General features: G+C 54.2%; 1 protein-coding gene across 1 annotated transcript in view; it reads left to right on the top strand.

The window, feature by feature from the left end:
* The window catches only part of RHPN2 (rhophilin Rho GTPase binding protein 2), a 76,997-nt gene that overhangs the window by 40,166 nt on the left and 8,919 nt on the right, over positions 1-27,912 (top strand). Inside the window, exons 5-12 of the mRNA XM_004600705.2 lie at positions 9,319-9,396; positions 9,683-9,807; positions 13,350-13,516; positions 17,050-17,237; positions 18,168-18,324; positions 22,968-23,087; positions 24,833-25,027; positions 27,615-27,691. Coding sequence (XP_004600762.1) covers positions 9,319-9,396; positions 9,683-9,807; positions 13,350-13,516; positions 17,050-17,237; positions 18,168-18,324; positions 22,968-23,087; positions 24,833-25,027; positions 27,615-27,691 — 1,107 coding nt within the window. The remainder of the gene's footprint in view (positions 1-9,318; positions 9,397-9,682; positions 9,808-13,349; positions 13,517-17,049; positions 17,238-18,167; positions 18,325-22,967; positions 23,088-24,832; positions 25,028-27,614; positions 27,692-27,912) is intronic.

Here is a 27,912-nt window from a genome sequence, read left to right as displayed (position 1 = left end):
AGGGTCTGCTCCTGGCTCTGAGCTCAGGGTTCATTGTTGATGGTGCTCAGAGGAGCGTATAGTGCTGAGAATTGAACCAGGGTTGACTGTCTGCAAGAAAGAACCTTCACCTCTTATATTACCTTGGCCCCGTTGACTGTTTTTGGTCAACGACAGTATTGTGAAATGACCAAAAAATAACCAAGACAAATAAGAATACTGGAAGGTCCCACCCACCCTGGGTTACTCCCGGCCCTACACTCAGGAATTACTCCTGGCTGTGCTCAGGGAACCATCCAGGGTGCCAGGGATCGAACCCGGGCTGTGTTCAAACCTCACCTGCTGCACTATTATTCTGGCCTCTTGTTTGCCATTTTATTTATTTATTTATTTATTTATTTATTTATTTATTTATTTTGCCTTTTGGGTCACACCCAGCGATGCTCAGGGGTTACTCCTGGCTCTGCACTCAGGAATTACTCCTGACGGTGCTTGGGGGACCATATGGGATGCCGGGGATCGAACCCAGGTCGGCCGCGTGCAAGGCGAACGCCCTACCTGCTGTGCTATCGCTCCGGCCCCTTATTTATTTATTTATTTTTAAAATTTTATTTATTTATTTCGTTTTGCTTTTTTGGGTTACACCTGGCAACGCACAGGGGTTACCCCTGGTGGTGCTCAGGGGACCATTTGGGATGCTGGGAATCAAACCTGGGTCAGCTGCGTGAAAGGCAAACGCCCTACCCACTGTGCTATCGCTCCAGCCCCTCATTTGCCATTTTATTTTATTTATCTATTTATTTTATTTTATTGCTTTTTGGGTCACACTTGGCGATGCATAGGGGTCACTCCTGGCTCTGCACTCAGGAATTACCCCTGGCCATGCTCAGGGGACCATATGGGATGCTGGGAATCGAACCCGGGTCAGCCGCGTGCAAGGCAAACGCCCTACCCGCTGTGCTATTGCTCCAGCCCCTCATTTGTCATTTTAACTTCTTGAAATATCTTTGTGAGTTTTGTGTAACCAGGTAGGAGTGATACCGCTACAGTTTGCTCACATTCCTTCCGTGCTGAGCTGAGCAAGTTTGCCTGACCTTCGAAACGCTGGTCTCTGCCCTTTGTCAGCATTCCCGTTGTCTTGCCCTCCTTCCCTCTGAGACTTCTTTCCACAGAAGGATCACTGCCCTTATATGCATTATGCATTACAGATTTCTCCTGGCCCCTTTCACTTTTTTTTTTTGGGGGGGGTCACACCTGGCAATGCACAGGGGTTACTCCTGGCTCTGCACTCAGGAATTTCCCCTGGCGGTGCTCAAGGGACCATATGGGATGCTGGGAATCGAACCTGGCTCAGCTGCGTGCAAGGCAAACGCCCTACCCGCTGTGCTATCACTCCAGCCCTCACTTCTGCTTTATAAGCATAGCTATGACTCTATGGTGATACGCAGTTACAGAACTATACTGATTTTTGTGACCTTTGTTTATTATTGCTCTGCACTCAGGAGTTACTCCTGGGGACCATATGGAATGCTGGGAATCGAACCCAGGTCTGCCGCGTGCAAGGCAAATGCCCTACCTGCTGTGCTATTGCTATTGCTCCAGACCCAAGAATACAATTTTCTTGCCATAGTTTTTTTTAATGCTTTAAAAGTTTTCAGCATCTCGGCTTGCTCTTCAAGCCCGTGATCTCTCTTGAACACACACTTTTGACTTTCCCTTCCTTCACATCTTCCTAAATAAGTTACCGTTATCTTGCTTCTCTCTCTGTCTCTCTGTCTCTCTGTCTGTCTGTCTCTCTCTCTCTCTCTCTCTCTCTCTCTCTCTCTCTCTCTCTCTCTCTCTCTCACACACACACACACACACACACACACACAGAGTTTTCCATACCCCGCGGTGCACACTGCTTACTGTGTAAGGGACCAGGAGAAATGTTTCCTGGCTCTGCACTCAGGAATGACTTGGGGGACCATATGGGATGCCGGGGATCGAACCTGGGTTGACAATGTGTAACACAAACGCCCTACCCACTGTACTACTGCTCCGACCTTCTCTCTGGTATTTGGGGGTAAAAAATACAGCATAGGGAGTGGAGAGAGAACATAGTGGGTAGGGTGCTTGCTTGCATGTGGCTGTCCCCAGTTCAACTCCAGCATGCCATGGTGTGCTGAGCTCTGCCAGGAGTGAATCGTGAGCACAGGAGCAACCCCCAAGCATCACCTGGGGTGCCCCCTACACCCTTTACGTGCCCCCGCCCAAATATGATACAGGATTCTACCATTTATTTACTTATTTTTTTCATGTGCGTGCTTGAACTCTGCAGGATCATTTGTGGTACCGACACGTCCCGGCCCTCAATCCCCCTCACGGGCTTCACCCACAGGGCAGTGGACAGCAAGAGGCAGAGCTCGGAGGAGGAGCGGCGAGAGGGGCTCAGCTGCTGCCCCGCCCCCTCCTGGCTGGCTGCTCTTGGCACATACGCCCACGATGCCATAGGCAGCAATCTTCGATTCCACCTCTGGGCCCCTCTGAGGGCACAGGGCGGGAGGCTCCGGCCTCCCCCAGTCCCAGGAAGGAAGGCTGGCGGCGGCCAAGGACCTGACTCCCACATCCCCACCTCTGCAGGCCCGGGCCTGGCGTCGCCAGCCGCTCCTCATGCTGCAGCCTTTGTGCATCTCTGCACGCAGCCCTGCTCCAGCCTCCCGTTCCTCCGAGTTCCCAGATGTCTGGTTTCCGTTCATGGTTTTCCTCTCAGGTTTTTGTCACGCTTCCCCCCCTAATAGCACTCTGGGGACTTGTCAGTTTTTGTTTGTTTGTTCTTTGTCCCCGGCCACACCCAGGGGTCAGGAGGACTGTGCCGACCTGTACCCCAGCCCACTGAGCCATCTCTCTCTGGGCATGGCTTCCATGGGAGTTCCGTAGCTGAATGTGGAAAAACTGGCATCTTCAGGTCATTGCTCGTTTTCACCCATGGATGTAATGTTTTCAGCGGCTGATGTCAATTTGATGGCAGGATTGCAAGTGTTATACTTGTTTGGGGTACCGTGGGAGGAAGAGGATGGAACCCAGGGCCTCGCCCTTCGAGGCAGGAGCTTTCACACTGAGCCACATCCCCGGCTTGTGCTAGATATCTTTTATCCTGCGAAATCTGTTTGGATCTAGTTTACTATGTTTTAAGTCAGGAATATGTTTAGAATTTCTCAAAACCCCTTTGGCCTTGTGAGGTTGTTGTAAGTTTCCTCCTAACTTACTTGCAAGTGTTATGGGCACATTTCTGTATTGTCAAAAAAAAAAATTGAGGGCCAGGGAGGTAGTTCTGGGGTTGGAGGTGCATTCTTGCACGGGCAAGACCCCCCTTTTTTAAAAAAACTTTTTTTTTCTTTTGGTTTTTGGGCTAACCCTGGCAGTGCTCAGCGGTTACTCCTGGCTCTGCACTCAGGAATTACTCCTGGTGGTGTTCAGGGGACCGTATGGGAGGCTGAGGATTGAACAAGGCAAGGCAAGGGAAGGCATGTAAGGCAAGCATCCTACCCATTGGACTATCTCTTCGACCTAAGACCCCGAGTTTTATCCCTGACCATGCATGTCCTGTCTATCTCCCAGGGCAACCCTGGGCACCCCCTTCCTGATGCCTCTGGGTGGTGGTTCCCAGTACCACTGGGCCAGCACAGTGCTGAGTTCTGGTGCTGACCTTGGCATGAGCCATTTGGTCCAGTTGGCAGAATATTACCAGGAGTAGCACTTGGGCGCCCCCCCCAAAAAAAAAAATTACTTTAGGGTTTAATTGTAGAACACAGACCTCACAGGTATGAAGTGCTGGGTTCAATATCTAGCACACACCAAGACACTTATTTAATGAAAAATGAAAGAAAAAATATTCTTTTTTTGCCTTTTTTGGGTGATACCTGGCGAAGCTCAGGGGTTACTCCTGGCTCTGCACTCAGGATTTATTCCTGGGGGTCCTTAGGGGACCATACAGGATGCTGGGGATCGAACCCAGTTCAGCCACGTTCAAGGCAAATGCCCTACCCACTGTGCTATTGCTCTGGTTCTAGAAATAAAAAACTTAAGTTTTTTTTATTTAAAACTTAAAAACTTCATTTCTTTCTTCCGTGGGGATTGAACTAAGGACCTCACAAATACAAGGCAAGTTCTCTACTGTTGAGCTACACCCTTGAACTCAATAACTTGAAGATTTTCAGTAATGTTTAATAGTTACCTCCTTGATGAATTAAGTTTAGTTCAAGGAACAGTATATTTGTATTGTTGTTGTTGGTTTTTGGACCACACCTGGCTTGTACTCCAAGCTTACTCCTGGCTCTGTACTCAGGAATCAATTCTGGCGGGGCTCAGGGGACCAAATGGGGTGTTGGGATTGAACTCAGGTTGGCTGCACGCAAGGCAGGCACCCTGCCCACTGTACTATCTGGCCTGTGGAACATTGTATTTTTGTTACAACTGTGAATATATTGTTCCTGTTCTAATTTTTCTTCTTCTTTTTTTTTTTTTTTGGAGGTGGGCGGGGGTGGGGGAGAGGCCACACCTGGCAGTGTTCAGGGGTTACTAGGGACTCTGCAGGAATCATTCCTGGCTGTGCTCAGGGGACCATATGGGATGCTGGGGATCGAACCCAGGGTTGTGGCGTGTAAGGCCAGTGCCCTACCTACTGTCCTGCCTCTCTAATTGGCTATTTCTTCTAGGGACTGTGTGAGGGCTTTTGATGTGGTTCAGTGGGTGGAGCAGTCTTGCAGTGAGTCTCTTCTTTATGTTGAGGTGAGGGGCTTTGGACCATACTTGGCTGTGCTCCGGGCCGGCTCACTCCTGACTCTGTGCTCAGGGACCATCACTTCTGGCAATTTGGGGGGATTCTATAGGGTGCCAGGGATTGAGCTTGGCTTGGCCACGCGCAAGGCTAATGCTTTAATTCCAGCCCTGTGAGGCTTCATTTTGCTGCCTGGGACCACCGTAGCCCTGGAGCCCCCGTATGGCAAACAAGGGGTTTGCCATGTTCCCCTGCCCCCTGCCTGCAACAACAGTAACAGCAGAGGAGAAAAGGAGAAAGGGCTGTCGGCTTAGAACTCTCTTTTGCCACTTTACTGAATTGTGTTTTCTAGTTTGTTTTATTTGGGGGCCACTCCCGGTGGGGCTTAGGGACGAGATCGGGCACGTTCAGGGTGGTATGTCCGTAGACCCGGTGGGGCTTAGGGACCACTCTTGGTGATGCTCAGGAGACCGTCTATGCTCTTAGGGGTTGAACCCTGGTCGACTGCGGGCGTCTAAACCCTGTGTCCTCCCTCTCTCTCTCTTTCTCCCCCCACTTCTCTCTCTCCCTTTCTCTCTCCTCTCTCCCTCTTTCCCTCTCTCTCTTTCTCCCCCATCTCTCTCTCTCTCTCTCTCTCTCTCTCCTCTGCCCATTGTTATTTAATAGTTTCTCTTTGAAGCTCCCAGCTTTGTAGATGGGCCATTATTGGGCAAATATCTGCCCAAATCTAGGCTTAAATTTAGAATTTTTGTTCCTTTGCAGTATGTCCATCTTTGTTTCTTGATTTGTTGGTGGGAGAACTTTCAGAATCCTGGTACGTGTAAGCAGTGAACTGCAAAGTCCTGTCTTTTTTTTAAGTCACCCTAAAATGACAAAGTTTCTCATGATTGGGTTTCAGACATGCAATATTTCAACACCGATATCCTCGCCTGTGTCCACTTCCCTCCACCAGTGTCCCCTCGGCCCCATTTACCTCCCTCCCGCCTGCCTGCCCCGAGGAGAGGCGCTTTATTTGTTTGTGTATTTACGTTTTTGCACCGTGGCTTCCGGTCCTGTTGCTGATAGGGTTCCACACGTAACACTTCGCCACCTTTCAGCACCTCCTCCCGTCCGGATTGAGTGCTTCCCTCCCTACACCATAGATGCTGGCCCTCCCTGGCCAGTCCCCAGACTGGTCCTGCTGGATACCAGCTTTCATGTTCTCTGTTTCCATTTGCCTTTGAGTATCCATCATTCCGCCATTCTGTTTATGTCCCGCCTACGGGGAGGGATCATTCTGTATCGGTCCCTCCCTCTGACTAACTTCACTCAATGTGATACTCTCCAGGTCCACCCATGTTGCAGCAAACTGTGTGTCTTTAATTTTCCTTATGACCAAGTAATATTCCACTGTGTAGATGTACCATAGTTTTTTTCTTGGACATTGGGTTGTTTTCCAGATGTTGGCAGTTGTGACTAGTGCTGCAATGAGCATAGGAGGACAGATGGCTTTACTCCAGATTGTTTGGGGGGGCCCTTAGGGTATATTCCAAAAAGTGGGGTTGCCAAGTCAAATGGAAGCTCAATTCTTAGATATTTTAGGAATGTCTGTACTCTTAGCCGGGAAGTGAAAGCCCTGTCTTATTCCTGATGGTTACCGTGAAGTACGATGGGCTTCAGGGAGATTTTCACTTTCTACTTGTTTGGGGTACCGTGGGAGGAAGAGGATGGAACCCAGGGCCCCGCCCTTCGAGGCAGGAGCTTTCACACTGAGCCACTTCCCCGGCTTGTGCTAGATATCTTTAATCCTGCGAAATCTGTTTTGATCTGTTTTAAGTCAGGAATATGTTTAGAATTTCTCAAAACCCCTTTGGCCTTATGAGGTTATTGTAAGGTTCCTCCTAATTTATTTTCAGTATTGTTTACCCCGTTACAGAAGTGTTTGCTGGGAGGCAGTAGAAGTTTCTGGAACAATGTGCCAGTCCACGGAGCACATTCACTGTTCTTTGGGCATGTCCCAGTGGTGGGCTTTCTCCTTGCTCTCTGGGTGCCCGTCGGGGAGCCCTGGGTTGTCCTCATTTTAACTCTTTTTTTTTTTCTTCTTGGGTCACACCCGGTGATGCTCAGGGGTTACTCCTGGCTCATGCACTCAGGAATTACTCCTGGTGGTGCTTGGGGGACCATATGGGATGCTGGGAATCGAACCTGGGTCAGCTGCGTGTAAGGCAAACGCCCTACTCGCTGTCGCTCCAGCCCCTTAACTCTTATGTTTTGGTTTGTTTGTGGTTGGGCCACACCGGACAGTGCTCAGGGATCACTCCTGGCAGTGCTCAGGGCACCATCTGTGGTGCCAGGGATCATGCCTGGGTCGCTTACGTGCAAGGCAAGAACCCTACCCACTGTACTGCTTCTTCGGCCCTGTCACCTTAACTCTTGCCACTGTCCGTCGCCTTTGAAAACCATTTCAGACTTCACAAATGCTACTCTGCAAGGGGAGGAACATCTGAGACAGCGTCACAAAATGCAAGGAGAGGCTGGGTAACTGTCACCTCGCTCAAAGGCCAGAGGTACCCGCCACCTGCGTTTGGCCCCAGCAGGACATCCCGGGATGAATGCTAGGAGCCAGTCGGAGATGCCGGCCCGGCGTTCTCTTTCATTGCAAAAGCCTGGAAGTGACTCACAAGTGCAGTCGAAGGGGGTAGAGAATGTCACGGGGCACACCGGCCGGCACCTGGATGCATGAATGGGACATTCACGAGCTGGAGGGTTGCACAACCACTAAGACGCGTGTCCGAGAACATTTCATGGCACAGGAAAACCTTTGGTCGATTGCCAGTTTACAGAAGAGAAACAAAGCAAAGTTGTGTTGCCGTTCAGAACAATCCTGTTTTTGTAAGATGAAGGGGTGTGTGTGTGTGTGTGTGTGTGTGTGTGTGTTCACTGAGTTCACACAAAGCAGGAGGAGGCTGGGGAGCTAGTTACAGGGGCTGAGGCATTTTCCTTGCAGGCAGCCTGTCTCCTGAAGTATATTCAGTATCCAGTGAGCGCAGAACCAGGGGTGAGCCATCAGCTCTGCCAGGTGTGACCCGGATACACACACACTCCCACACTCCCACAGTCACATACACTTTCCCACACTCCCACACACACTTCCACACACTCACACACTCCCCCACACATACACATTGCCACATATACCCACATACTCTCCCACACACTCTCTCTCTCTCTCTCTCTCTCTCTCTCACACACACACACACACACACACACACACACACACACTTCCGTACACTCACACTCCCCCCACATTCCCCCATATTTCCACACACACTCATATACCCTCACACCCACACACTCACACCCATACCCACTCACACACCCGCACTTTCACACACCCTCTCACACACACCCACACACTCACCCCCCACCTACACACTCACATTTCCACACACACACACACACACCACACACTCACACACATATACACCCATGTTCACCCACACTCACACCCACACATATGCTCACACACACATACACACACACATACACACACACATACACACACACATACACACTCCCACACACACTCCTCACCGCCCCTTCCCCCTGCCAAACACACACTCTCATCTGCTCTGAAAGCCCCACAGGGAAGGATCGTTGTTTCGCATCTACGCGGCCCGAGAGCCGTGGCACCTCAGGGGGCTCCTGTGGCCGTGCTCAGAGTCCTCATCGGCTGGTCCTTCGGCTGTGGAGACGCCCCAGGCCGCTGGGGCAAAGGGCCCATGCCCAGACGGGAGTTGCTTTGCCAGGAATGCCCGTGCCGGAGACTGAGGGTGTTTCAGGGAGTGAAGGGCCGAGCCCCTGAGTATCTACGACATCCACGTGTCGTCAGGCCGGGAAAGGGTGTTGCAAAGGCCGTCCCCCTCCCCTTTGTTGTGTCTGTGATGACGGGGGCTGTGGTACTCATAATTGGTTGTGATGCTCCCCGCTCTGGTTGGGGTGTTTACCGGATGCCACTCTCTTTGTTGGGGTGCCGGGGGTCCCCAGCAGCCGAGCCAGCCAGGCCTGAGAAGTTCCAGGAGTGAACAGTGGCCTTCACAGTGGCCTTCACGTGCCTTCCCCTTGAACTGTGCCACCGAGCCCTCCCTGGGTCCCCACCAAGCCATTTTTGTGTGTGCTTCTGAGAAATCAGTCCCGGGGTCCCACACACGCAAGACACGTGCTGCCAGCTGAGCCCCATCCCTGGCCCCAAACACATTTTTCAATAAAAAATTAGCGTATCATCAGGAAAACAAGCCCCACCACCTGGAAATTCACTAGTGGATAGTGTCGCTGATCTGTTTCAGGATATTTTATGTGTGTTTTGGGGGGGGGATGTGGTCACAGGGCTCAGGACTTATTCCTGATTCTCTGCTCCAGGGTCACTCTGCTCCGGCATTGCTCTGGGGGACCCGAATCAGGGTTGCCCGTGTGCAAGGCCAAGCGCCTTCGCTCTGTCCGTCTGGGCCCCTTCTCAAGTGGGGAGGCAGAGTGGACGTTACTGTTTTGCATATTTAATTTAGAATCACACCCTACAGCTACTTGCCTCCTTTTCCTTCCAGGACTTCATCCTGGAGCATTACAGTGAAGACAGCTCGGCCTATGAAGACGAGATCGCAGACCTCATGGATCTCAGACAGGTAGCGCTGGCAGAAGATCCCCGTGGCACTGGGCGTCCGGTGGAATTTCCCCCGGAGCTGGCGGAGTCCTCCATTCCCTTGCACACGCATCTGAGAAAGCAGAGAGGGTGCAGGTCTGGGGAGGCACCCTGGGGGCTGACCCTGGGGCTCCTGCATCCATCCACCCATCAGCTCTTCTGCCCCTCCTGAGTGCTCAGTGCACTTTGCTCCCACGGTCCCCAGACCCGATTGTGGTTGCATCTCTGCCGCTTGCCCCCCTAACCCTTGGGGTTTTCTATCCTTTCAGGCTTGCAGGACCCCCAGCCGGGACGAGGCCGGTGTGGAGCTGCTGATGGGTTACTTCATCCAGCTGGGCTTCATCGAGAGCCGCTTCTGCCCGCCCAGCCGCCACATGGGCATCTTGTTTACCTGGTAGGTGCCCAGCCCGGGGCCCCGCTCTGCGCTGGCGAGTAAACCCTGGTTATGTACAGAGGGGACAGAGCGCCCACCAGCCTGGCCTCACGGGCCCAGTGAGCTGAGCAGAGATGTTTCTGCACGCCCTGTGTGGTCGCTGGGGAGTCATGGGGTAAAGAGGTGGAACTTACCAGAAGCGACACTTGCCCAGCTGGGAGGGACGGGGAGCAGGTTCTGGACCAAAGGGGCGACGGGCAGACCAGATGTGGATCCTGTTCTCCACGGCGAGTAGCAGCGTCTTTGATGCTCAGTATTTCGGAGGCCGAGTGCTGCTGCTTCGTGCTGTTTCCATAGCTGCTCTCTGCGTGCAGGTGGAAGGACAGGAAGTCCAGCCCGGCACCTGCTGGCTCGCCACCACAGGGGGCCGCCTTCCCGTTGGAGGCAGGGCCCCTTCCCTGCACATGCCCTTGGGGTTAGGGCAAAGGGCTTAGGAAGCTGCACCTCAGGGGTCCATGGGAGCAAATCCTGAGCCCTTTGGACTCAGGAAGAATTATGAAGGCTTAGAAACTATGTCATTCATTTATGAGAACATTTATACACACACGTATATATATTGTTTTTAAAATTTTGGGGGCTATTTTTAAAAAATCTTTTTTTTCTATTGAATCACCATTCAAAAAAAATCTTTTTTTTTCTATTAAATCACTGTTCAACTGTAACTTGAGATACAGTTACAAAGCTTTCATGTTTGAGTTTCAGTCATACAGTGATCAAACACCCATCCCTCCACCAGTGCGCATTCTCCACCACCAATGTCCCCGGTATCCCCCCCATCCAAACCAACCCTCCCCCTGTCTCTATGGCAGACAATCTCCCCCATATTCTCTCTCTACTTTTGGGCTTTATGGTTTGCAATGCAGATACTGGGAGGCCATCAATCACGTTTGGTCCTTTATACTCTCAGCACACGTCTTTCATCCCGAATGATGCCCCCAACCATCATTGACTTAGTGATCCCTTCTCTACTCCAGCTGCCTTCTCCCACAGCTCATAAGGCAGGCTTCCAGCTATGGAGCCATATTCCTAGCCCTTGTCTACTGTCCTTGGGTGTCAGTAAAAATAACTTTTTTTTTTTTTTGAGAGGGCTGCAGGAGCACACTTACTCATGGCTACACTCAGGGCCTGGGGACCCTGCAGTGCTGGGAATTGAGGTCAGGTCTGCTGCATTTGAGGCCTGACTTATTAAGGCTAGAATGACTTGTTTTTGAAGGAACACTGCCTTATAACTTAAGGTGTCACAGTTCTAAGTCAACATCGGCATCTCGTGCATCAAATGTATGGCTAAAATTGAAAATTTATCCTATACCAGACAACTGATTTTTGTGCCCCCTCATCCTTCCCCCTCTTTCCCTCTAAAGTGATCTTAGAGTCTAAAACTGTATCTTAGTGTTATTTAGGTCATTCATTTGTTCGGGTCCTGCAAAAGTTTGTTTTTAATATAATTTTAGTGTTGTAAAGCTATTCACGATGATTTATTCCATTCAATACCCCAACACCAATCCCACCATCATTGCACCTTCCCATCACCATTATTTCCAGTTTTTCCCGACCATCACCCAAGCCTGCCCCAGTGGGTCCTGCATAATTTTGGATACACTTTTAAGAGCAGTTTGAGGTTCACAGCAAAATTTGGGGGAAGATACAGAGACTTCCTGTGCATTCCTACACCCCCAGCCTCGAACCTGTCCCACATTCAGCATCCCCTCCATAATACTTATGGCAACAGCTGATCTTCTTCGAGACATTTTTCCCCCAGAGTCATAGGTCAGGGGTCAGTGATGTGACTCAGCAGTAATGCGTGAGTTGGATCCCCGGCAGCAAGAAGAGGGTTGCAGAGTGACAGGACAGGGGTTAAGGCACTTGCCATGCATGCAGCCAACCCACATTTTGTCCCTGGCATCACATAGTCCCTCGTCAGTTTGAGGGCTGGACTAACATCACGTCTTTAGACCCTTGCATGACCCCCGGGTTCTCCCAGGCCTCTTAAGCACCACTTGAAGACCCACCCCACCCCTCCGAATTATCCTAGCTAACAATTACAGTTTCGTCTTTGTTGTTGGAAGAATGAGGGGTCATTTGGTTTGTTTTATTGGGGTTTTTGTTGTTGTTGCTTTGTTTGCCACACGCCAGTGCCCAGGGCTTACTCCTGGTTCTGGGCTCAAGGATCAGTTCTGGCCAGGCTCAGGGTTACCATATACAGCACCAGGGATCGAACTTGGGTCAGCTGCATGCAGGACAAGCACCGTACGTTGTACTAGCTCTCTGACCCTCTCCTGGAGTTTTACTTTTTTTTTCCTTTCTATTTGGGTCACACCCGGCGATGCACAGGGGTTACTCCTGACTCATACACTCAGAAATTACTCCTGGCAGTGCTCGAGGGACCATATGGGATGCTGGGAATTGAACCCGGGTCAGCTTCGTGCAAGGCAAATGCCCTACCCGCTGTGCTATCACTCCACCCCCAAGGAGTTTTACTCTTTTTTTTAAAAAAAAGTTTGAAGCCCCGTGATTTATAATGCCACTCAGGACAGGGTTTCACACATACAGTGCTCAACATCCTCCCCCAGAGCGTTCCCTCCGTTTATTCCACTCAATATTCCAACACCAATCCTACCACCATTATCTCCAATTTCCCGGCCACCACCCAAGCCTGCCCTAGTGGGTCCTGCATAATTTTGAATACACTTTTAAGTTTACTCTGAATCCAGTTCACTCTTTTTGGGTGGAGAACATCCTGTGAGCTGGGACAAATGTCCATTATGCTGCTCCCAATGACCTCCCCACTGACTCCTCTTCCCCCCTCCCACCGCCACCTCCCCCCGCACCGCTGCCGCCCTGTGGTCCACCGGTTCTTCTCTTCTCTTTGCTCCTCGAAGACCCTGGCGGCCCCTGATTCTCCTATCTTCATTGTTTGCCTTTTCCAGAGCGTCACTTAGTTGGCGTGGAACAGTAGGTGGCCCGTGCAGATTGGCTCTCCCCCCCTAGGCATGTCGGCGCCTGCATGTTGTCCACGGCTTGGCTGTCTGTCCCCTTGCAGTGCTGAATGATCCTGCTTCTGTGTGGCTAGGCTAGCCCACCGTCTGTGTGGGCACCTGCCCACCCGAAGAATGTCTTTTTTTTTTTTCTTTTTGGGTCACACCTGGCAATGCACAGGGGTTACTCCTGGCTCTGCACTCAGGAATCACCCCTGGCGGTGCTCAGGGGACCCTATGGGATGCTTGGGAATTGAACCGGGGTTGGCCGAGTGCGAGGCAAACACCCTACCCGCTGTGCTATCGCTCCAGCCCCAGGACATCTCATTTTTTGAGTGTGATCGGGGTGTCTCTTTACCCAGTGCGGTCTGGACGTTGCTCCTCTTGCTTTGCCGCGAAAGCCTCACGGCATGCCGCGCACCTTTGACTCTCAGTCGAGAAATGCAGTGTGTCTGCTTCCACCCACCGCCTGCAGCCTGTCCCGCGCCAGCCGAGGGGCCGTATCCTCAGCACGTGTCTTTGGCACAGGTACGACTCCCTCACCGGGGTGCCCGTCAACCAGCAGAACCTGCTGCTGGAGAAGGCCAGCGTCCTGTTCAACATCGGAGCCCTCTACACGCAGATCGCCACCCGGTGCAACCGGCAGACGCAGGCTGGCCTGGAGAGCGCCGTGGACGCCTTTCAGAAAGCTGCAGGTTGGTGTCTGCCGGGGCTGGCGGAGACCCAAGCAGTTGGCGCCTCCTTGGGCCCACGCTCAGCCTTCAGGCCCGCCAGGGCACAGCCAGCACCCCCCTGCACCCCCTAAGTTTGCAAAGCCCCACCTGGAGCCTGGTTCCTGGCTCCGGCCCCTCGGTCACGGCGCGTGTACACAGGGAATCCTCTGGTTAATGGTTAAGCTCTTCCAGGTGAGTGGCCGGGAGGAACCACTGCTTCCAGCACGGTCTGTTGTTGTAGAGCAGAGTTTTTTTTTTTTCTCCCCGGGGACCGTCATCCGTGCCTCTCACTGGCCTTGCCTTTCGCTCGTGCTTGTTCTGCCAAGTTTCTGACCTGAGGTTGCTCCTCTCTGCGCGACCAAGTGGCACCTAGCACTGCTCAGGGCTCTGCATTGTCCTGCATTGCTCCTCCCGGGAGCAGGGCCATGTCCGGTCGCCTCCGAGGAATGTGGACCACACCCCCCACCCCTTCAGCTGGCCTCTACACTCTTTCTTCTCTGCTGCCCACCCGCCTGGGTGCCCACCTTTGGCTGACCACGTGTGTGTGTGTGTGTGTGTGTGTGTGTGTGTCTGTGTGTGTGTGTATTTTTCCCCTTTTCGAGGCCAAGAGGAAGCCTGGCTGTGCTTGTCTGGTCATTCACGGAGTTTCTCGGGTTTGCAGGGATTCCTGATCATGAGACAAGGAACTGCTCCCCGCCGGGAGTCGCTTTCCCAGGCTGGGCTGTCTGCGGGAGAACTCCCAGTGGGAGTGCTTCATGGTCAGTGGTCTGGTGGGGTGCATACCGGGGAGGGAGCACCCCCCCTGCCTGCAAGCTCCTGAGGCCTTGCAGTGAAACCAGAGGAACCTGTCCGGTGGGATTCTGGGCGGGGATTTTATTACACCTCTAGGTTGAGCTTCGGTTAATATTAGGACAGTTAATTTTCTAGCATGCGAAAGACTCAGCCTAGGGCTGCAGTCCGAAAATTTCCATTCGCTCCTGAGGCCAGGCTGCTCTTCCCTGAACTCCTGTGGGAAGGAGCCTCGATTCCCAGGCACTCGGGCGTCAGGGTGAGTGTGGTCCGAGGCCTGCTGGGTTACGTGCGGGTCTTGCCCCTCCGCCAAATACCTGTCGTGTGTGGAATTTCTCCCCTTTGTCCCAGGTGAGACAGGGCTGGCTGGGGCAGGCTGTTTCTTGCTTGAAACAGATGTCCATGCACCTACTTTTTTTTTTTTTTTTTTGCTTTTTGGGTCCCACTCGGCAATGCACAGGGGTTACTCCTGGCTCTGCACTCAGGAATTACTCCTGGCGGTGCTCGGAGGACCTTATGGGATGCTGGGGATTGAACCCGGGTCAGCTACGCACAAGGCAAACACCCTACCCGCTGTGCTATCGCTCCAAGCCCCCATGCACCTGCTTTTTAAAAAGTGGGGAATGACCAGTTACTTAACAACAACCAGGCGACTGTCTCCCCCACTCTCGGTGTGATGAGTTCACGCTGTTGTGAATTCTCCGTCTGGAGGGCTTCAGCAGCCCACGCTGCAGTACTGACACCTGCCACTGCCCGCCACCCCCTGGCAGACACCTCCCCACTCCTTGTGTCTCCGGAGCCAGACGGGTCTCTATCCTCTCGATGGACTCACTTCACTTAGCATCGTGTCCTTGTCCGTGCTGCAGGGGGCTTCAGAATGTCCTTCCTTTTGAAGGCTGAAAAATATTCTGTGGTTTGCCCATATCACATTCTCTTTGCCAACGGACCTTTGAATTGTTTTCCACCCAAAGCTGGACTTGTATTGGCTGTACGCTTACAGTGGGTCCAAGTATCAGTTGAAGCCCCAGCTTCCGTTCTGGGGTGTATACCTGGGAGTGGGTTGCTGGGTCCTGTTAGCACCAAGAATCCAATTCTTTTCTTTTCTTTTTTTTTTGATGGGCAGGAGGGCCGCTCCCAGAGGTGCCACCCCAGGTTTGAACCCAGGGCTCCTGTATGGAGTGTATGTGCTCCAGCCTCTTGAGTCCAGAATCTTTAGCCCCAGAATCAAATTTTTGTGGGGGGGGGAAAAAATTAGTTCAGTCACTGTGACTGGCAACATGATTAGTGAATGGGTTTCAGGGGTACAGTGTCCTAACACCATACCCTCCATCTGAGTACCCTCTTCCCGTTATTATTATTATTATTATTATTATTATTATTATTATTATTATTATTATTATTATAGTTATTATTCCCAGTAATAACTCAGGGGACTCCCCTCAGTTATTACCCCCATCCTCCCACCCCCATCTCCTGTTCGGTAGATCTCAGGTTCTGTTGCCTTTGGCCATTTGTTATCCCTTACTATGCTTCTTCTTTGGGCTGGAGCAATAGCACAGTGGGGAGGGCGTTTGCCTTGCACGAGGCCAAGCCAGGTTTGACTCTTTTGCCCCTCTCAGAGAGCCCGGCAAGCTACCGAGAGTATCCTGCCCGCACGGTAGAGCCTGGCAAGCTACCTGTGGCATATTCGATATGCCCAAAACAGTAACAATAAGTCTCATAATGGAGATGTTACTGGTGCCTGCTCGAGCAAAATCAATGAACAATGGGCTGACAGTGCTACAGTGCTACTGTGCTTCTTTTTTTTTTTTTTTTTAATTTTTTCATTAGTGAATCATCTCGAGGTCTAATTACAGACTTGCAAACTTTCGTGCTTGCGTTTCAGTCATACAGTGGCCGAGTGCCCATCCCTCCACCAGTGCCCATACTATGCTTCTTTATACCCCACATGGGAGAGAGGCTATTCTTCCCTTCCGAATAACTTCCCCCAGCGGGGTACTGTCTGGTTCCATCCATGCAGCGGTGAATTGCATGATTTTGTCTTTCTGCTAGAGTTGAGCCGTATTCCACTGTGTAGATGTGCCGCGGTTTCTTTACCCTTTGTCTTGGTCTTTCTTTATTTTAATCGTCTGCTCTTGGGTGTTTCTAGATGTTGGCTCTTATGAATACTACTGCAGTGAGCTGAGGGCAGAGATGTCTTTTTGGAAGAATCAGGATTTTTTTGGGGGGGGTTGTTTTTGGGGGCCACTTCCAGCAATACTCAGGTCTTAACTCCTTGTCTGCATTCAGGGATCCCTCCTGCCAGGTTCAGGAGACCATCAGGGGTGCTGGAAATCAAATCCGGGTCAGTTGCATGCAAGGCAAGCACTCTGCCTTGCTCTTTCTCTCTGGCCCCGAGAGTCAGAATTTTTGTTGGCTTCTTTGCTCCTGGTTTGGGGACCACACAGACAATGCTCAGGGGTTACTCCTGGCTCTGTGTTCAGAAATTACTCTTTGGCGGTGCTCGGGGGCCATACGGGATGCTGGGGATGGAACCTGGGTCAGCTGAGTGCAAGGCAAACATCCTACCTGCTGTACTGTCTCTCCAGCCCCAAGAATTGGAATTTTAACAATGGTCCGAGACTCTAATTTTTTGCTTTACTTCTCTCCCGCTCTGTTTCTGAGTTGATGGCATGGCAAAATACGCGTGTTCCCCAACTAACGAGCGAACACATTTCCCATTGCAGGGGTTTTAAACTACCTGAAGGAGACGTTCACCCACACTCCGAGCTACGACATGAGCCCGGCCATGCTCAGCGTGCTGGTCAGAATGATGCTCGCCCAGGCCCAGGAATGCGTGTTTGAGAAGGTCTGCCTTCCCAGGATCCAGAACGAGTTCTTCGTGCTGGTGAAGGTGGCGCAGGAGGCTGCCAAGGTGAGACCTCCTTTTTTTTTTTTTTTTTTTTTTTTTTGCTTTTTGGGTCACACCTGGCGATGCACAAGGGTCACTCCTGGCTCTGCACTCAGGAATTACCCCTGGCGGTGCTCAGGGGACCATATGGGATGCTGGGAATCGAACCCGGGTCGGCCGCGTGCAAGGCAAACGCCCTACCCGCTGTGCTATCACTCCAGCCCGAGACCTCCTTTTTTAAAAAAAAAAAAAATTTTTTTTTTGGTTTGGGAGCCACACCCAGCAATGCTCAGGGCTTCTCCTGGCTCTGTCTGTGCTTAAAAATCATCACTCCTGGGGCTGGAGTGATAGTACAGCGGGTAGGACGTTTTGCCGTGCATGCAGCTGGCCCGGGTTCGATCCCCAACATCTCATATGGTCCCCTGAGCACCGCCAGGAGTAATTCCTGAGTGCAGAGACAGAAATAACCCCTGTGCATTGCCAGGTGTTACCCAAAAAGCAAAAAAAAAAAAAAAGAATCATCACTCCTGGCGGGGCTCACTCTGGGGTGCCGGGGATCGAACCTGGGTCAGCCACATCCCAGGCAAGTGCCTTGACCTACTGTCTTATCGCTGGAGCCCAAGACCCGGTTCCTGTGACTCTGGGGGTGGAAGGGGTGGGGACTTCCCCCCTGCAGCTCCCCCAAGACCTGGGCACGGTGCCCACCCAGGCCCCGGGGGCGCCTGCCTTTTCTTGGCAGGACCTCCGGGACGGATCTTTGTGTCCGAGTGCGGCTGAGCCTAAAAGCCAGCCCAGGGACAGTGGCCCGGTCTCCATGGTGACGCTGGCACCGTGAGCGCAGCGCGTCCTGGCCGTGGCCCCGGGACTGGGGAGCCTTCTCGGGCAGGGCTGCCGCCCGCGGGGAGGGGCTGGGGCCGGGGCTGGGGCCTGCGCCCACCGTGCCCGCTGTTGCAGGTGGGAGAGGTGTACGAGCGGCTGCACGAGGCCATGAGCCAGGCGCCGGTGAAGGAGAACATCCCCTACTCCTGGGCCAGCCTGGCCAGCGTGAAGGCGTATCACTACGGGGCCCTGGCCCACTACTTCAGCGCCACCCTCCTCATCGACCACCAGCGTAAGGCGGGGGGCCGCGGAGGGTGGGGGTGGCGGCGGGGGTGGGGGTGGGAGGAGCTGCATGTGGGCGGGGCTTGGGGCCTCATGGAGATGCCGCGCGGTGGGAGCCGCGTTTGAGCGCCCAGGCTGGGGGCAGATGGGGAGCGGAGGGGGCTTACTGGTTGGCCCTGGCAACTGGCACAGAGGCCAGGCTTTAATTAGGGGGCAGAAGAGGGAGCCCATTCATTCGGCCGGGAGCAGACAGCTTCGGGGAACTGTTTTCTCGAGGACTGTAGAACGGGCGGCGGGCACTTGCTTAGGACTCAGGATCTAAGTGAAGTGCCCCCCAGACTCAGGGATCAAGGTAACACTGAAATGCAACGAATTGAGTGTGTTTATGCTCATCATCATCATCATCATCATCATCATAATCAATGATGATGATTTTATTTACTTATTTTGCTTTTTTTTGGGGGGGTCACACCCGGTGATGCACCAGGGTTACTCCTGGCTCTGCACTCAGGAATTACCCCTGGCGGTGCTCAGGGGACCATATGAGATGCTGGGAATCGAACCCAGGTCGGCCAAATGCAAGGCAAACTCCCTACCCGCTGTGCTATCGCTCCAGCCCCTTTATTTTTCTTTGCAGTTATTGTATTTTGGTAACTGCAAAGAAAAATAAATAAATAAATAAATAAATAAATAAATAAATAAATAAATAAACAAACAGTAACAATAGGTCTCATTCCCCTGACCCTGAAAGAGCCTTCAATTGTTGGGAAAGACGCATAAGGAGAGGTTGTTAAAGTCTCAGGGCTGAGTGTAATAGAGACGTTACTGGTGCCCGCTCGAGTAAATGATGAACAACAGGATGACAGTGATACAGTAATATCTTTGCAATCATTATATTTTAGAGCTAGAATGCTCTCTCTCTCTCTCTCTCTCTCTCTCTCTCTTTTAATTGAATCACTGTGACCTACACTTACAAAGTTTTCATGTTTGAGTTTCAGTCATACAATGATCGAACACCCATTCCTCCACCAGTGCACATTCTCCACCTCGTGTCTCCAGTATCCCCCCTTACCCCCCTCCCGTCCCAGTCCTTCCCCTGCCTCTATGGCAGACAATTCCCTTCTGACTCTCTCTCTCTCTACTTTTGGGCATGGTGGTTTGCAATACAGAGAATGAGAAGCCATCATGTTTGGTCCTTTATCTGCTTTCAGCACAGATCTCCCATCCTGAACTATCCCTCCAACCATCATCGACTTAGTGATCCCTTCTCTATCCCGGCAGCTCGATGATGAAGATCTTAAGTAATGACAGCAATTAGGGCTGGCAGCTAGTGCGCGGTAGACATGTGCCCTACCCGGGTTTGATTTTGGCAGTACACGGTCCCCTGAGCGTCTCCTGGTATAGCCCTGGAGGTCCCCGCACAGCTGGGGTGGCCCAGGCACCCACAGCTCCACGGGCCCAAACAGCAGCGTGTCCTTGGGCCCCTGCACAGAGCTGAAGAGTCCGCTGGGGAGCGCCTGCCTCCCCTTCGCACCGCTTGGCAGGATCCCAACCCCCCAAATGAAACATAGGCAGTGACGAGGAACTGCCCTGCAGGGCCGAGCTGGAGACTGACGCCAGGAGAAACTGGTGTCTGTTCACCACAGAGCCACAGAGTTTTTGATATTTCTGGATTATATTAAAATTTGTAAGAGCCTGGAAGCTCCTTGTGGCGTATTCGATATGCCAAATACAATAGCAATAACAGGTCTCGGGGCTGGAGTGATAGCACAGCGGGTAGGGCATTTGCCTTGCACGTGGCCGACCCGGGTTCGAATCCCAGCATCCTATATGGTCCCTATGGTCCCCAAGCACCGCCAGGAGTAATTCCTGAGTGCATGAGCCAGGAGTGACCCCTGTGCATCACCAGGTGTGACCCAAAAAGGAAAAAAAAATAGCAATAACAGGTCTCAGTCCCCTGACCCTGAAAGAGTCTCCAAGCATTGGGAAAGATGTGTAAGGAGAGGCTGCTAAAATCTCAGGGATGGGGACAAATGGAGATGTTACTGGCGCCTGCTCGAGTAAATCGATGAACAAACGGGATGACAGTGATATTAAAATAGTGTGTAACTTGAGTAATAAGTTTTTTGTACTTCTGATTTTAATCTTTTTTGGAAGGGGGTCCACATGTAGTAGTTCTCAGGGCTGACTCCTGGCTCTTGCTCAGTGATCATTCCCGGTGGACTTGGGATCACATGGGGTACTGGGAACTGGACCTAGGGTTAGCTGTGTTAAGACAAATGCCCTACCTGCTGTACTATTGCTTCGACCCCTCTGTTCTGATTTTCTTTCTTTTTGTTTTGTTTTGTGGCTGGGCTGGAGCGATAGCACAGCAGTTAGAGTGTTCGCCTTGCATGGGGCTGACCCGGGTTCGATTCCTCCGCCCCTCTCAGAGAGCCCGGCAAGATACCAAGAGTATCCCGCCCGCATGGCAGAGCCTGGCAAGCTACCCGTGGCGTATTCGATATGCCAAAAACAGTAACAAGTCTCTCGGTGGAGACGTTACTGGTGCCCGCTCGAGCAGATCGATGAGCAACGGGATGACAGTGACAGTGACAGTGTTTTGGGCCACCCTGTCGGTGCTCAGGGCTTATTCGTGGCTCTGCAGTCAGGGATCATTCCTGGCGGGGCTCAGGAGACCGTACGGGGTGCCACGGATCTTTGCTGCATGCAGAGCAAGCACCCAGCCTGCTGTACTCTCTCCGGCCCCAGTTATCTGATTTTTCTAACCCCAAGGAAGGGCCTCACTGACCCCATCCTTTTCTCCTTTCCTTTTTCCTTTTTTGTATTTTTGTTTAGGGGGACCATGCCTGTCTGTGCTCAGGACTTACTCCCGGCCCTGTGCTCGTGGTGCCTGGAGGACGTATGCCGTGTCGGGAACCAGCTGGTGTGTGCGGGAGGTGCCTCGCCCAGCCTTTTTTTTTCCTTTTATTTTTGGACCACTCCAGGTGGCACTTGGAGGGCCATGCCGTGCCAGGGCTCACATGTGGGCCTTCCGCATACACAGCCCGCGCTCGGCTTGTTGCTCTGTCTCTCCACCTGTGCACCCTCTGTCGTCGTGTTGAGGTGGGGGTGAGAGGTGGCACACTGGACGTGGCTCTGGGATCACACGTGTGATCTGGGGGACCGCAGGAACCAATTCGCACACTTTCAAGGCACGAACCATCACTGGGCTCCATCCCGGGGCCTCCTCCTGGCTCTCTTCTTGGCTCTGACCTGAGACTGAGTGCGACTGTCCATGTGATTCGTTTTACTCTGCACGTTGCCCAGAGTAACTGAAGGAACCCCGGAGCCACACTGGCCACTTACTAGCTCTGCGATCTTGAGCAAGTCACTTAGCTGCTCTGTGCCTTGGTTTTCTCATCTCTCAAATGGGGACATGGAGAGAACCCGCCTCAAGGGACTTGTGTGAAAACCAGGTGCCCCTATGCCAATCGAAACACTTGCCTTCCCTTGTATATTGTGGTTTTTTTCTGGAAACATTGGCAGCTACCATGCGTCTCACTGTCAGGTCTGCTGGGTCAGATAAGACATGTAAAGCCACGGGGACCAGAGCAATAGCAGAGTGGGTAGGGTGCTTGCTAGCACACGGCTGTCCCAGGTTCGATCCCCGGCATTGCAGATGGTCCCCTGAGCCCTTCAGGAATGACCCCTGAGTGCAGAGTCAGGAGGAAGCCCCGAGCACTGCCAGGTGTGGCTCAAAAACCAAAAACCGAAACCAAACAAGAAAGCAAACAAAAAGAGCCATGGAGTGTTTCTCCGTAACTGCAGGAGAGACTCAATCACGGCGGCAGTGGACTGGCAGTGGGTGGGGTCATCCCCCCGGGGGACCGGACATTTGAATTTTGAGCTGGACCTTAAACTCGGAGGGGCTGAGGTCGCTGAGGGGAGGGACAGTGAGGGCAGCAGCACTCACCGTCTGAAAGCAGGATTGGACGCAGGAGGCACTGAGGTCATGCAGATGGTTTGGGGAGCTAGAAGAGGGCACACGGCATGCCAGGGAGGTGACAACGGAAGCCGGGAACCCGCCCTGCAGCTCGGAGGGCCCTGGAGGGGTGGAGATGCTGTGAGGCTGATGAACTGAGGCAGCCAAGACAAGCGCAGAGCCCGTCTCATGCCGGCACGAGGGTGCCGGACCTCGGGCAAGGGATCCTTCCAGCTGGAGATACAGAGGTGCCACGGGGCTTCCTTCTGCCCCCTTTGCTGTCCCGCTTGCAGTGCCCGAGAGATGTAGGCGGGGCGTGGCACTTGCCAGGTATTAAGGAGGAAGTTCCGGGGCCAGGGAGCCCCTTCAAGGACCGGAACTCAAGGCCCCAGGTGGTTTCTGGGGCACTGCCTGGTTTCTGGAGCCCTGTTGGGTACTTGGGGTCTTGAGAGGGTGGGGGGCACTTGGGGGGGCCTGAACACGGAACTCTCAGGTCTGGATCACCAGCCAGAGTGTTGTGGGGATGAACCCTGAGACTCTCCAATCTTGCTGGCGGGGGGGGGTCCCTCCTGCCCCCCTCCCCGCAAAAATGAAGCAGAAAATTGAAATAAAACGAAACGAGCCGAGTGTAAGAGGCTCTGTGGCCATGGGGGAGGATGTGACGGCGTGACCTGTGGCTCTGATTGCAGTGAAGCCGGGCATGGACGAGGATCACCAGGAGAAGTGCCTGTCACAGCTCTACGACCACATGCCAGAGGGGATGACGCCCTTGGCCACGCTGAAGAACGCCCACCAGCGCCGACAGCTAGGTGCGTGGCCCCTGTCCCACCCCCCCTCCCCCCCACCTACATGCCCACAACCCCGGGTCCTCGGAGACCTCTCAGAGTTGGAAGCTCAAAAGCCTCTCCGGATCCTCCTGGGCTCATAGCCAGAGCTCTGAGCAGCATCTAGAGAGTGACCTGGGGGTGACCCAGGCCCCCCGCTGCGGGGCGAGGCGTCTTGTTCATCCCTTCTGCTCCCCCCGTTGAGACGGATTGGCCTGGCCTGGCCTCAGCTGGGTCTTCCTGCTTCTCTTTTTCCACATGTGAACCTGAATTCACACCCCTCCCCATCCCCCCACCAGACACACACACACACACACACACCCACCCCAGGTCTTCTATCTCCCGCACATTCCCCCGCCTCTGTGGAACCTTTGCTGTCTTCCCAGAGCACAGACCACACACACGGACCAGGTCCTGCTCGCGTCTGTCTCAGCCCTTATCTGATGAGTAATCCCCCCAGCAAACCCCCAGGCCACACTGGCTCTGACCTTCCGTGCTTGCAGGGGCCGCCCCGCTCCTGCGCCTGCTGGCTTCTCTGTCGCCTCCCTGCCCGTCCCCCTGTTCCCTCTTGGCCAGGGTCAGATCACGCCTGGCCTCCGATGGCTGATCCTGCTCCGTGCCCCCAGAACGGGAGCGGGGGTCGTCCCCCGCACCTGCCAGGTGGAACACGCCTGGCCCTCCATCTTCTCTGTCTGCCCCTGCACCCGCGTCTCTCCACGCCTCACTCGCTGAGGGTTGGCCTTTGAGTTGTCCCAGCAGTGCTCAGCAGCTACTCCCGGCTCGTTGCTCCTCCCCGTGCTCCAGAAACCCCACAGAGCTGGGGGTGGAATCCGGGGCCTCCTGGGCCTTGCCCCTGGGCCCTGAACACAGGCGAGCTTTAGCCCAGGCCTCTGTGTTCGGCATTTCTTCTGGAATATTCTTCCACCAGGCTGGAGAGATAGTAGAGCAGGCAAGGCCCTTCTTGCCTTCCTCGCAGCTGACCCAGGTCCCATCCCTGGCATTCCGTAGGGTCCCCTGAGCACAGCCGGGAGTGATCCCCGAGCACAGAGCTGGGAGTAAGCCCTGAGCCTAGCTGGATGTGGCCGAAAAAGAAAAGAAAAGAAAAAAGAATAAAACCAAACAAACAAAGACGCAGAATGCTCTTCCGTCAGAGTCCATGGCCTCTTCCTCAGTCTTTCAGGGGTTTGCTCAGTTACGGGCACAGAGACGTTCCCTGATGAGCCTTCTCAGCCGTGTCCTGCTCCCAGAATCTCTCTCTCTCTCTCTCTCTCTCTCTCTCTCTCTCTCTCTCTCTCTCTCTTTCTATTTCGTTTTTTGCTTTTTGTCTCACACAGGCAATGTCCGGGGTTCCTGGCAAGTCAGGGCTCTGCACTTGGGAATCACTCCTGGCGGTGCTCTCCAGGGACCATGTGGGAGGCCGGGGATGGAACCCGGGCCAGCCGCATGCAGGGCAAACCCCCTACCCGCTGTACTATCCTATCCGCTCTGGCCCCTTCTCCCAGCATCTCTCGCCACTGTCCCGTCCCCCGTGACTCTCCGGGCACCTGACACACGACCTGTCTCCCTTGCCGTGCCTCCCGGCATGCGGGCGGAGAGGCCTCCCTTTGCCGGGTGCCTCGGCTCTAGCGTTTGCAGGCTGGATGCTGAGTCGGCGCGCGTGCCCCCGTGCTGTACGCTCGGGGGTCTGAGCGTGCAGGGGAGGCTCACGGGGGCCGTGCTGTCGCCCGCAGGCAAGTCCCACCTGCTCCGCGCCGTGGGCCTCCACGAGGAGTCCGTGCGGGCCGCCACGCTGTGCCGGAAGCTGCGCCACATCGACGTGCTGCAGGCCGTGCTGGCCGGCGCCCACCAGCGCTCAAGGCTCAAGTACGGGCAGCACCAGGAGGACGACGACCTGCTGACCCTGAGCCTGGCGCCCGACGTCCTGTGTGAGTGGCGGGGCGGACACGGCCCTTCTCCCACACCCGTGCCTCCTTGCTGCGCCTCGCCCTGTTCACTGCCCCCCCCCCCCACCTCCACCTCCTCCCTCGAGTCCTGCTGCCCTGGCACTGCCCCCTCCCTGGGCACTGCCCCCGCTCCAGCGCCCCTGGGTTGCTGCCTCTGTGTTTCACAGCCTCTCGGGCATTCGGGCCACCGCCCCTCCTCAGGAGCCCCCAACTGACCTTCCTGTCCACGTCCACCGGCGCCCCTCAGGGCAGCTGCTCTCGGCTCTCCCTGCCTCACCCCTGGGGCATCTGGGGAGCCGGGTGCAAGGTCGGATATTTCCCTGGTGCAGCGAGACCAGGGGCTTCAGGGCAGAGTTCTACTGTAGCCGCAAAAATTCTCTGAAATCCAGTTCTGTGTGTGTGTGTGTGTGTGTTGGTATAGTATGTGGTGTGGTGTGTGTGCTGTGGTGTGTGCTGTGTGCCATGTGTGTATTGTGCTGTGCGGTGGTGTTTAGTGTGAGGTGTGCTGTGCTGCGTGCAGTGTGTGGGTGTCAAGTGCATATTGTGTTGTGTGTGTGGTGTGTTATACGGTGTGGTGTGGGGTGTGTTGTGCAGTGTGGGGTGTGTGGTGTGGTGTGTGCTGTCTGCTGTGTGGTGTGGTGTACAGTGTGCTATGCCATGTCATGTGCTGTGTGTGGTGTGGTGTGCGCTACGTGGTGTGGTGTGCAGTGTGCTCTGCTGTGTCGTGTGTGGTGTGCGCTGTGTGGTATGTGGTGTGTGGTGTGGTTTGTGCCATGAGTTGTGGTGTGTGGTGTGTGCTGTGGGGTGTGGTGTGCTGTGGTGTTTGGTGCTGTGTGCCAAGTGCTGTGGTGTGTGGTTTGCTGTGTGTGTGGTGTGTGCTGTGGTATATGGTGTGGTGTGTGCTGTGTGCTGTGGGGTGTATGTGTGCTGTGGTGTGTGCTGCTGTGTGCCAAGTGCTGTGGTATGTGGTTTGCTGTGGTGTGTGTTGTGTGCTGTGGGGTGTATGTGTGCTGTGGTGTGTGGTGCTGTGTACCATGTGCTGTGGTGTGTGCTGTGCTGTGGTGTGTGGTGTGCTCTGGGCTGTGGTGTGTGCTGTGCTGTGGTGTGTGGTGTGCTCTGGGCTGTGGTGTGTGCTGTGCTGTGGTGTGTGCTGTGTTGTGGTGTGTGGTGTGCTGTGGTGTGTGGTGTGCTCTGGGCTGTGGTGTGTGCTGTGCTGTGGTGTGTGGTGTGCTCTGGGCTGTGGTGTGTGCTGTGCTCTGGGCTGTGGTGTGCTCTGGGCTGTGGTGTGTGCTGTGCTGTGGTGTGTGCTGTGTTGTGGTGTGTGGTGTGCTGTGGTGTGTGGTGTGCTCTGGGCTGTGGTGTGTGCTGTGCTGTGGTGTGTGGTGTGCTCTGGGCTGTGGTGTGTGCTGTGCTGTGGTGTGTGGTGTGCTCTGGGCTGTGGTGTGTGCTGTGCTGTGGTGTGTGCTGTGTTGTGGTGTGTGGTGTGCTGTGGTGTGTGGTGTGCTCTGGGCTGTGGTGTGTGCTGTGCTGTGGTGTGTGGTGTGCTCTGGGCTGTGGTGTGTGCTGTGCTGTGGTGTGTGGTGTGCTCTGGGCTGTGGTGTGTGCTGTGCTGTGGTGTGTGGTGTGCTCTGGGCTGTGATGTGTGCTGTGCTCTGGGCTGTGGTGTGCTCTGGGCTGTGGTGTGTGCTGTGCTGTGGTGTGTGCTGTGGCTCGTGCAGGCGGGAGCGGGTGGTGTGTGGGGGTCCTGGGGATGGTGCTGCGGGCAGTGGTGCCTACACGATGGCGGGATCCGACGAACCCAGCGGCCCAGTGGGGGAGGGGAGGTGCGCCGTCCCCAGGGCTTCTGTTCGTCCCAGGACGGGCCGACTGCAGTGACTGTGCTGGTGGTGTGGAGCCTCCTGGCACTCCCCCCAGCACCAGTCAGGGAAGCCTGTGGAGAGACGGTGCGGGCTAGGTGCTCGCCTCACACGTGGCTGACCCTGACTCAGCCCCTGCGTGGACAGTCAGGAGTGACCCCTGACCTGCGGGTGTGGCCCTTAGTGCCTCTCCGCCCAGAGAGAGACCACGGGAAGCCATAGCCCGGGTCGGTCCAGTGTGAAAGGGCCGGAAACCCTCTGCCTGGGTGGCCAGGAGCTCTTGGGACTGGTGTGTCCCCTTGCCCCAGCCAGTGTCCCCAGCCAGGTCCCCCGTGCAGTATTCTGGCCTGGTCTTGAGGGTCCACCTCCTGCACTGTCTCCCCTCCCAGGGGACAGGGACGGCCAACCTCTGCCTCGTCTGTCCTTTAGAGAAGGTGCCTGAGCGTCCCCCCCAGCCACCCACCCTGTGACTATTTTTTCCTTCTTGGGTCACACCCAGTGATGCTCAGGGGTTACTCCTGGCTCTGCACTCAGGAATCACTCCTGGCCGTGCTTGAGGGACCATGTGTGACGCCAGGGATCGAACCCGGGTCGGCTGCATGCAAGGCAAATGGCCTCCCCACTGTGCTGTCGCTCCAGCCCCCTCCCCCCCCCCACACACCCCATGACTCTCAGCAGGAATGCTGACGCTTCTCCTCCTTCTTCCTTTCCAGCTAAAACTGAGCGTGAGGTCGAAATTGTCCCTCCTCAGTTCTCCAAGGTGGCAGTCAAGGACTTCTTCCAGAAGCTGGTAAGTTGGTCTCTTACTCTGTAACAGCCCAGTCACAATGTGAAAGTTACTTATGGTTTTTGTTTGTTTGTTTTGCACACCCAGCAGTGCTCATGGTTCTGGCTCTGTAGGCAGGGATCACTCCTGGTGGGCGGGGCTCAGGGGACCATAGGGGATGCTGGGCCTTGAACCTGGGTCAGCTGGATGCAAGATGAGTGCCTTACCCCCTGGACTCTCTCTCC

This window comes from Sorex araneus, chromosome 8, assembly GCF_027595985.1.
Source record: "Sorex araneus isolate mSorAra2 chromosome 8, mSorAra2.pri, whole genome shotgun sequence".
Lineage (NCBI taxonomy): Eukaryota > Metazoa > Chordata > Mammalia > Eulipotyphla > Soricidae > Sorex > Sorex araneus.
Note: the sequence above shows the minus strand (reverse complement) of the source record. Positions and strands in the feature narration are given on the sequence as shown.